The sequence below is a fragment of the Rana temporaria genome, chromosome 1 (assembly GCF_905171775.1).
Source record: "Rana temporaria chromosome 1, aRanTem1.1, whole genome shotgun sequence".
Lineage (NCBI taxonomy): Eukaryota > Metazoa > Chordata > Amphibia > Anura > Ranidae > Rana > Rana temporaria.
In genome coordinates, this window is record NC_053489.1 from 586184362 (window position 1) to 586195689 (window position 11328).

The window sequence follows — 11328 nt, forward strand, 5'->3', positions numbered from 1 at the left end:
TTGTCAGTTGTCACTGAACTTAGATGACAGAGCTCGGAGTGAACTGGGGGGGGGGGGGAGGGGGGCTACTGCTTCTGCTTGTCACTGAACTTACACACTGACAGGACTCGGAGTGAACTAGGGGGGGGAGGGGAGGGGCCCCCCTAGTTCACTCCGAGTCCTGTCATTGTGTAAGTCTCCTCTCCTCCCCCCCACTTTCTCTGAAGTTCACACTGCCCGAGCGGAGCGGAGCTGGCGCTGCCAAGGTAAGCCAGCCAAGCCACAGAATTCAGTTCAAAATGGATTTGATTTATCGCCCCATTAGGTCATCAGCGGACAGCGGTGCACTGTCTGATCCCCACCCATCCACCTTGGAGCCTGTTATTGTATTTAGACTGCTGGGACTTGTAGTTCTCCATCATCTCCTGGGGCTCAGGTGCATGCAATCCACCATCTATGGGACTACAAGTCCCAGGAGTGAGAAAAACTGAACAAATATGGTGGATTGCATGCACCTGAGCCCCAGGAGATGATGGAGAACTACAAGTCCCAGCAGGTTATAATATAAAGCTCCGAGGTGGATGGATGGCATGGCACAGTGGTGACAACTGGTGGCACAGTGGTGACAATTGATGGCACAGTGGTGACAATTGATGGCACAGTGGTGACAATTGATGGCACAGTGGTGACAATTGATGGCACAGTGGTGACAATTGATGGCATGGCACAGTGGTTGCGTTTTGATGGCACAGCGGTTGCGTTTTGATGGCATGGCACAGTGGTGATAATTGATGGGCCCAGTGAGGCTGCAATTGTTTTATTTTTTTCGTTTGCGCCTCCCCAAACAATTTGAGCACCAGCCGCCACTGGTTTAGTACCACTTTAAAGAGACACTGTCACCTGCTCATTCCAAGGAAAATAGAAAGTGCCTCCTTATAGCTCAACGCTCTAGAAAAGTATACTAGTCAATCCATGCTCCCTCCCTACTGCAAGAGTCTACCCCGAGTGAATGGCATCACTGCTCTCCTCACCTGAGTGTACAGGCCTGGAGACTAGCCACTCCGGCCAAAAGACAATCATATATAGGCGGTCCTATGCTCCCCTGTACCTGGAATCCCCATTCAATTTGAGCAACACTGGCTTATATGTGATAAGTGGCTAAGAGGCATTGCTCTAAATGAGCAAAGTGACACTGGTTATTAACCCATTTGTATGGTATTATTCTCTGATCGCTGCATGCACACCTGAGTGTTTTCAGCTCCTAAAATGCCCAAAAAAAACCACAACAAGCAAAATCCCATTCATTTAAATGGCCCTTGTTAACATCTGAGCGTTTTGTAGCCTAAAGCAAAATGCCTGAAGCTCAATTAAAAAAAAAAAAAAAAAAGAAGTACATGAGCTTCTTTTTGGGCCGATTACATGCGGTTTTTTGCTTTTTACATTGGTGACCTTTTAACCCGTGCAAAAAAAGCAGTAAAAAGTGTGGAAAAAAAACGCACAACTTTCTGCCTGTAAATGAAATGTTTAGGTGTGAATGCAGAAGAAAGAATGAACAATCTGCTTTTGTCATGCAGCCGATGCAATTTGTGTCCATTTTTCATTTCATCCATGAAGTTGGTTAACATTAAAAAAGACGGGCATTACCTGGTGTACCTGCTGTGGATTTATCTGTGGAACTTGAGGCACCGGGTTCTGTTGGTCTGTTGGTTTCCTTCTGATCATCAGAAGTATAAAGTCTGATCTGTGCTTGTACTGGCAGTCGGCTAGATGGCATTAAGCATAGGACTCCTCTGCTCTTCAGAGTGTTCTGCCACCCTGCAACAAGAAACAAAGCATGGGTATCAAGGCTAAGGTATTTTACAGTAGTATTAGATTTTAGAAGCATCATATAAGAACAAGGCAGACTTCTAAACGATTCTTCCAAAATACAATGTCCCTGCCAAAAAATAAATAAAAAGGAATTTACCCGATTAGAAATGTGGTCATGTGAAATCAATAAGGGTACTTCCTGATAAAAATGTATTTCCTGAGCAATGAAATGTCACGCATGACCTATTCCGGGCACTTAGGAAAACCATTGTACAACAGTCACAGTGAATTTTCACATAACACAAGACTGAGCCAACATTCTCCTGCTCAGAGCGGTCAGGCTGGTTCCCGGCAGCTGGGAGCTCCTCTTATTCCAATAAAAGTGGCACACAGGGAACTGCCTGGTATACCGGAGTGTCACCGGGAAAGGCACGTACCCCCCAGGAGGTACTTCACACAGGCCAAAAGAGTACATCTGATTCTATAATACATATTTGGTAACCACTTTATTATGCAGCAAACAATTCATCCAATTAAAAACAAAATTCAGTACAGAAGGGATTTAAAAAAAATACAAAAAGAAAAAAAAAAAAAAAAAAAAAAAAACACAATTACAAGGGTACAGGCGAGATATTACCAAATCAAGAAATATTTTACTGAAGGTGACCCACAACGGGAAACCATGCTTAAAGGGGTTGTAAAGGTAAAAAACAAAACAAAATCCCCTAGATAACTTCCTTTACCTTAGTGCAGTCCTCCTTCACTTACCTCATCCTTCCATTTTGCTTTTAAAATGTCCTTATTTCTTCTGAGAAATCCTCACTTCCTGTTCTTCTGTCTGTAACTACACACAGTAATACAAGGCTTTCTCCCTGGTGTGGAGAAAGCCTCTTGAGGGGGGAGGGGCGAGCAGGCAAGTCAGGACACCCTCTACTTTGCAGATAGAGAAAGGAGCTGTGTGTTAGTGGCCATCCTGACTCTCCTGCCCACCCCCTCAGGCCTTGCATTACTGTGTGGAGTTACAGACAGAAGAACAAGAAGTGAGGATTTCTCAGAAGAAATAGGGACATTTAAAAGCAAAATGGAAGCATGAGGTAAGTGAAGGAGAACTGCACTAAGGTAAAGGAAGCTATTTAGGAAAACATTTGTTTTACCTTTACAACCCCTTTAAAGCCCAGCTCCACTAGGAAGCAATGGGTAAACCACAACTCCAGTTGTGAGTGGAGGAGGGGGATCCTGTTCATTTATCCACCTCTCCCCCAATCACAGGACAAGTTGTATTTTGTAAAAAAACAATACAAGGCCTTTTCTGAACAGAGGAGAGGACAGAAAATGGCAGGTGGCTGGCCTTCGTAACCACTTCAATACCAGGCACTTCCCACCCAAGCCAAATTTTCAGCATTGTCGCTGTATAACATGACAATTGCGCGGTCATGCTACACTGACTGTACCTAAACTAAATTCTAATTTTGTTCCCACAAATAAAGCTTTCTTTTGGTGGCATTTGATCACCTCTGCAGTTTTTTTTGCCAAAGCATAAAAAAAAAAAAAAAAAAAACAGAAAATTTAGAAGAAAAAAAATAAATAAAAAAAAGAGTTTATTTGTTTCGGTTATAAAATGTTGTAAATAAGCAAGTTTCCTCAATTGATGGGCCACTGATAAGGCAGCACAGATAGGCGCCACTGGTGGATGACACCGATATGCAGCACTGGTGGGCATTGATAGGCGACATTGATGGGCACTCATAGCTGGCACTGCTGAACTGCAGTGATTGGCAGCTGCCTGGTGGTCCAGTGTGGTGGCCTTCCCTGGTGGGCATTCAAGGGGGGGGGGCGCTGCGCTGATAAACAATCAGAGGCTCTTTACCGAGATCGGTGTAGCGGTGTGTCAGTCTGACACACCGCACCACCAATCGCCGCGATGCGTGTCCCCACGACCGCGGAGGCTGCCATCAAGCTGGATGTCATATGACGCTTAGTCAGGATAACTGAACCACAACCCAGCAGTCATTATGTTATAGGCCAGGCGGGAAGTGGTTAAAGAAAAGTTTTGCATCAGATTAGAACACATAATAGGTTTTTATTGCTGTCTGTGCCCCCGTTAAGAAGATTCCTCCTCTCTATTGGTCCTGTTTACCATTGAAAGTAAAAGAAAATCCCACATTTTTGGGTGTCCTCAGAAATGTAATAGGGAGGAAATCTTCCAATGGGGACACTAGCTCTGGTGACCTGGGGGTCCTCAAGGGATTCACTTAAATATGGTTCTAAATGCTCAAGGTTTTATACCGTCACACATTCTATGCGTGAAGGCAAAAAAGCTTCTGTGCAGCAACCCCCCCCCAAATACTTACCGGAGCCCTTACTTTCTCCTGTGCAAGAGCCTTGGCTCTCCCTCCTCATTGGCTGAGACAGCCATCACAGCCAGTGAGGAGAGAGATAGAGATTCAATAGATAGATTTGTGTGTGTGTGTGTGTGTGTGTGTGTAAATGGACATGCAAAGCCATGGCTCGGGAGCGAGCCTGTCTAGGTGCCCCCAGAGCAAGCTGCTTGCTCTGGGGGTACTCAGCAGTAGGGGGGCAGGAGCATCAGTGGGTCACCTGAGAAGTGGAGGATCGGGGGTGCTCTGTGCAATATCACTGCACAGAGCAGGTATGACATGTTATTTTACTGTAAAAAAATTCAAAGCTTTAATATCACTTTAATTTGCAGGGCTTGCCTCTCACTTCCTGTTTGGCTATGGGACAGGAAGTGAAGGGAAATCTCCCTCAATTGGACACAGTTGGCAATAAATAAACTGACAAGGGCTATAACCCTCCCTTACGTTATGCAAAATTTGAGAAAACGTTTTGCCTATAGATCTGCTTTAAGGGCTGGTTCACACCAGATGCAGTGCATTTGTATTCTGCATCAAAAACGCACAGACTGTTCAACATGGATTCCAATGGCCCTAGCTCACACCAAGTCAGTGCGTTTCAGTGTAGTCAAAAGTAGAACATGTTGCATATTTTCTGTATGGAACGCATCTGGAATGGGGCAAAAGGCATCAAAAATAATCCACCAAAATGCACATGTCCTCAATTGAGAGAAAAAAAAAAAAAAGGGCACTGGAAAGCATCAAAAATGCCCCGAAACACACACTATATATGAATAAATATAAAAAAGTGCATACAGAAACATATCATTGTGGTGTGAATCAGCCCTCAATGTACTGCACAGCCAGAGCCCAAAAAATTAACTCCTACAGTGCTAAGAAGAGGCCCTGTCATCGCTACAGGGAACATTTCTACACAACAAGCAAACAGCATTATGAGGGATACACTTCATTCGAGGTATGTGGTGCTACTGATCCTAAATCCCACAAAAAATAAATAAATATAACATTTCTGCTTTATAAGAGGTTTAGGCACAGACAAGTTATTCTCAATGTCTGGTTTTAAAGGTCAGATAATCTGTTTACTGGCAGACCTCCTGCATTGGAAGCCAAGACAAGCTTATAGGAGGTCTGTTAGCTTTCTACAGCTTCTGCTAGAAGGAATGCATTATACCACGACAGGTATAATGCATAGAACACTATAGGATATAAAACTGTACCACAATTTTTTATATATATATATATATATATATATATATATATATATTCACACACACTTTCCAGTGTCACATGCAAGCATCACAAGCATTAACTGAACACACAATGTTAATTCTAGAAAAGCCAGCACTCTGCATGTCATGTGCCAGTACTATAGGATGAACGAGGGACCAGAAACCTCTATGCCACACAGGCATTCAGAGAAAATGCCAGCCACGGAGGGATCATCTGTGCATATGGTGCAATGTCAGATCAGAAAAAGCTTTTTTTCCCATTAATTTCCTCAGCTGTGACAGTACAAGTTAGTTTTTGCAGGTAAAGGCCAATATGTAAACCTAGCATAAAAAAGGCTAGAAAGTTGAAGTCGTTTTTACAGCTACACTGGTAATACAACTACAATGCAACTTCAAAGAAAGCTGAAAAATGGCCATATGGGTCCCTCTAAAGCAGGGGTCTCCAAACTTTCTAAACAAGGGGCCAGTTTACTGTCCTCCAGACTTTAGGAGGGTTGGACTGTGGCCAGCAGGACAAGAAAATGTCCCAGCATCAGTTGAAGTATGAATAAGCACATCTTTGTGTGAAACGCGTCTACCATTTGAACGGTTTGTAAACACTTGGGATGTTCGTTCAATGAAAAATGTATATATCTTGGAGGGCTGCCATTTCTTCAGGGTTGACCAGTTGAAGTAAAAAGTGCCCCCACATTGGTTTCATTGGACGCCATTGTTGGTGTCATTGATAGGAATACTGCCCCATCATTGGTAGGAATAGTGCCCCTTTATTGGTGTCATTGGGAAGAATTGTACCCCATTGTTGATGTCATTGGTAGGAATTGTGCCACTGGTGTCAGTGAATGAAATAGTGCCCCAAGGGCCAGATAAAAGCAAGCAGAGTGCCAAATCTGTCCCCTGGGCCGCAGTTTGGAGACCACTGCTCTAAAAATGGAAGTGTTACACAAATATCAGGATCTGAGTTGCCATCCTACTTCTCAGTATGAACGGTTTCAGAGGTCAGGCATAGAAAATGCAACAACTGCACCACTCCCAATGCTCCCAAAACAGAGCAATCCCAGAGAAATGATTCTGGTTGTCTCAATTAGAAGATATTATCATCATTACAGTATATCATTGTTATTATAACAGTTTGCACAGCACTTTACAGAATTTAAAAAAAAAAAAAAAAAACTGTACAGTCACAATATAATATAATATAAGAGGGCTCTGCTCCTCAGAGCTTACAATCAAATAGGGAGGGGCAGGTGATACAAAAAGGTAATAAGTGAGGGGTGAGTTCATGGGGAAAGTATTGGCACAGATGGAGTTTTTAGGGTTCAAAATTTAATGAAAACTGTTCAATACTATTAAGGCCTGGTTCACACCTATGCAGGTTGCAGTTTGCATATTCCAGGTGCATTTTGTGTTTTTCAATACACGTTTCTGATCCAGTGAAGTCTATGGAACCAAAAACCAGAAAAAAATAAAATCCCTGGCACTTTCCATAAAATGCAAATTTTAAACTACATACATAGGAAGCCATGTTAAATGAACTACAGTGTGTTTCTGGAAAACTAAAGACAAAAAAAAACAAAAATTGGAAAAAAGGTGTGAACCCGGCCTTAAGGGCTAGTTTACACTTGCTTCAAAACAAAAGCAAAAATGACATACATTCTGCTACTCCTCCCGAGTATGGCGATTCCAGATGCGAGAGACTTTTACACATCTTGGCCACACAGAGGCCCGACATCCAAGAAGCACCGTTAGTCATTCTATGGGAATAAAATTACACATCTAATTTCCGGATTACCCATCACATTTTGGTGCGACGGGTAGACTAGCTGATCGGGGCACTGCCGACGGCTGCACTGGTGTGACTGGTATACTTGGTGTAATCAGGGCACTGACAGTTGGGACTGTGTGTGTGTGTCAGTGTGATGTCACAGTAAAGATCACAGGAAATCACAGTGAAATTGCTCAACTCACAGATCCCAGTACAGACCTTTCTCCTTCCTCTCACACGTTGGCTGTGCGTGAGGATCGATAACAGCAAGGTACTGGCTATTGTTTACATTTTGTGATTTGTTGTGATTGGACAGAGCAATCACATAGTAAAGGGCCACTGTGATTGGCCCTTTACCCTGATCTGTGATGAGCCAAGGCACACAAAGAACACAGATCGTGCTGCTGAGCGACCCCAAGGGTACGAACAAGTGGCAAGAGTGGGGAGATGCAATAGGACAACTACCTGGAATAAGAAAGCACCCGCCTGGCTGTATTATTACAATAGGCCGGGCAGAAAGTGGTTAAAGGGACACTAAACTCAGCTGAAGCACAAGGGTCTGTCTGATTGGATAGATGAGGAAGGTATCGATATTACATCTGAATATGTGGAAATCTTCAGCGCTGGTCAAAGTGAAATTAAATGACTGAAATGAGGATGTGTATACAATGAAAATGCTGCTACAATCTAGGTGAAAACAACTCACTGTGTATGTGAAAGAAAAAAGGGGGGTGATGAGCGCAAAAACAATACACTGAACAATCTAGAGAATGAGCTCAATATAGTGCCTATGTAATGATTAAAGTGATCAAAGTGCTGAGCTTAATGGCCAATAGCCAAATAAATACATAAATGACAAAATTACTATAAAGTGTTGGTGCAATGAACAATCAGGGATCCTAGTGGATGATGCCTGGGGAGTCGAATGGAGTACATGAATGGACAGTTCATATAGTGATGTGGTTCATATGGCAGATAATAATCCAACTGATCCTCCTGGTAATGAGCTCACAGAGCGCTTACCTTAACCAAAAGGGGTTGTTGCCTAGAACGGTATGTGACTGGCCTCTCTGGATCGGCGTGGGGGCTGTGTGGACATCAGCTGAGCGTTGAGCTGGGCTTCACAAAGATGATGGCTCCCAGACAACGGCGAGTCAGACCCAGAAAAATGAATATTGGATCCAAAATAGTGAAGTACGTATAAAATGTATTTAAATATAAAAAATGTTTGCAGAGAAAAGCAAAAAATAATAACATCCAGGGGGGCTGGTATAGCTTCAAACACGAACTCGGGGAGGGACAAACGTCACCCCGAGTTCGTGTTTGAAGCTATACCAGCCCCCCTGGATGTTATGTTTTTCTTTTCTCTGCAAACATTTTTTATATTTAAATACATTTTATACGTACTTCACTATTTTGGATCCAATATTCATATTTCTGGGTCTGACTCGCCGTTGTCTGGGAGCCACCATCTTTGTGAAGCCCAGCTCAACGCTCAGCTGATGTCCACACAGCCGCCACGCCGATCCAGAGAGGCCAGTCACATACCGTTCTAGGCAACAACCCCTTTTGGTTAAGGTAAGCGCTCTGTGAGCTCATTACCAGGAAGATCAGTTGGATTATTATCTGCCATATGAACCACATCACTATATGAACTGTCCATTCATGTACTCCATTCGACTCCCCAGGCATCATCCACTAGGATCCCTGATTGTTCATTGCACCAGCACTTTATAGTCATTTTGTCATTTATGTATTTGGCTATTGGCCATTAAGCTCAGCACTTTGATCACTTTAATCATTACATAGGCACTATATTGAGCTCATTCTCTAGATTGTTCAGTGTATTGTTTTTGCGCTCATCACCCCCCTTTTTTTCCCCCTATCGATATTACATAGTTTTAGTGGATTTAAAGTTGACTTTACAAAGATTGTATGGTCAGACTGAGCGTTATGGTCATCATACACATTACCATCTGACCATACAATCTTCATTCACTTAAACTACAACAATCTTCATTCACTTAAACTACAACTAAAGGCAAAACTTTTATTTTTGGATAGTGTGAGGAGGGATTATGACACCCATCAGTTTTTCCTGCTGTCTGTGCCCCTGTTAGGGAGATTCACTCTACTAGTCTTGTTTACTGTTATCACAAAAGTAAAAGAAAAATCACAAATTGTGGGGTGTCCCCAGAACAGGAATATAGGGGAAAAAACGTCCAATGGGGACACTAGTTCTGATGACACCCCAGCATCCCGTCACTTCCTGTCACATAGCCAAAACAGGAAAACTCTCCTATGGGACAAGATGACAAAAATAAAACGGACAGAGGCTATAATCCTCCCTTACTATATCAAAAATTAAAAAGTTTTAGCTTTAGTTTTCATTTAATTTTACCAAAACTATGTTAATATGGAGGACCTACCTACACCATGCAATCCATCTCTATCCAATCAGGTAGACCCCTGTACTACAGACTTACTGAAGGAAGACAGACTGACGTTCTACTATAAAGCTCACCATACACTACATAATCTGCTTGTCCTTTAGATCTACCATCATCTACGTGCTGCAAAGGTCTTCCTGACTGGAAAGCATGGTTTAGGTAGGTCCTCATATTAAATCGTTTTGGTAACTCTAGAGAGATTGTACAACGAGTATGGCCAGCTGAAGAAAGGCATGAAGCAGAGCCTGTGTGGTCTATGGAAAAGAACCAGAAAACATTAATCTCATCCCAACCGTACTATAGCAAAAAAGATGGCTACAGCGATATCGTCCAGTTTTAGGAGGGCGTCCATTGACATCCATCCAGAACCACGACGCACACCTGCTGTGGCATGCAATGGGATTGCTGTGTCCCTCAGACACAGATTGGGGAAACGGCCCAATCACAGCAGCCCTTTACCATGTGATCAGCCGTGTTCAATAACAGCTGATCACAATGCAACCACACTTGCTGCTTATTGGCATTCCTTTCTTCATGCATTGTCAAAGCTCAAGGAGAGAGTCGGTAACTGGCAAGTGTGACAGAGCACATCTATACTGATAATCAGGGCACTGATCATCAGTGTTTTGAAAAACAGTGCCGCCCATTGGTGCTTCCTCATCAGTGCCACTTATCAGTGCCTCCTCATCAGTGCCTCCTCATCAGTGCCTCCTCATCAGTGCCTCCTCATCAGTGCCTCCTCATCAGTGCCTCCTCATCAGTGCCTCCTCATCAGTGCCTCCTCATCAGTGCCACCAATCAGTGCCTCATTGCCAGCGCAGGAGAAAAAAAAAATTACCTAACTTTCAAAATTGTATAACAGAAAAACATTTTATGGGTTGCTTTTCAAAATTTTCAGCCTTTTCTCATTTATTTAGCAAAAAATAAAAACCCTAGTGGTGATTAAATACCACCAAAAGCAAGCTCTGGTCGGTCTTATCCCTGATAAAACATTAGTTTGGGTACAATGTTACATAACCACGTAATTGTCATTCAAAGTGCGACAGCACTGAAAATTGTCCTGGGCAGGAAGGGGTGAAGGTGCCCAGTACTGAAGTGGTTAAATAACACAGAACACTGGGTTAGCTATTACAGTGCTGTAGATCCGTTGGCTGCAATGAAGTTAGTGATGTCAGCAGCCTGGGAGTAATAATAGACGTTGTATGGCCTCTCCCTCCTCCACCAATCACCTACTCACCATGGCAGACCGTCCCGGGGCTCGCTCTGACCGCATGAAGCCGGAGGTAGAGCCTGCAGAGTGAGGACCAGCCCCGGCTCTGGGCAGACACCCCCGCCATCTGTCCGCTGATCTCTGCCGGCTGATAAGTCCGCTCATACGGATGTCTGTGTACCTGTCTGCAGCCCCGCACACTAGAGGACAAACACAATTTACAGCTTTGTCTCCAGTGCGGCAGACATCTTCACAGAGATTAGCCGCAGCTTTCCATGTCATTGGTCTACAAAAAAATGACTCCGCCCTTTACAGTGTAATGGAAGAGTACGGACATTACTACTATACAGAGTGTTACCCTATCTCTTGTAGACGGCGGCGTCAATGTTTGTGGACGTGCTGGACATGTGACATTCCGCTGCACTCGTCCACCAATCAGAGAGTCAGGAAGTTCTTCAGCAGTCAGATGCTTTTTCCCAGCTTCATTTCACCCAGCTTTATTAACAAAGCCAAC

General features: G+C 43.5%; 1 protein-coding gene across 2 annotated transcripts in view; it reads right to left on the reverse strand.

Moving 5' to 3' along the window:
* The window catches only part of SLC30A9 (solute carrier family 30 member 9), a 111253-nt gene extending 100160 nt beyond the window's left edge, over positions 1-11093 (reverse strand). The window contains exons 1-2 of one of the 2 annotated variants that reach the window (XM_040335024.1): positions 10842-11093; positions 1624-1794 (exon numbers count right to left, since the gene is read on the reverse strand). In XM_040335024.1, the coding sequence (XP_040190958.1) occupies positions 1624-1794; positions 10842-10941 (271 nt within the window). In that variant the 5' untranslated portion in view covers positions 10942-11093. The remainder of the gene's footprint in view (positions 1-1623; positions 1795-10841) is intronic. The other variant, XM_040335026.1, reaches the window with a different exon arrangement.
* Between the last annotated feature and the right edge of the window lie 235 nt (positions 11094-11328).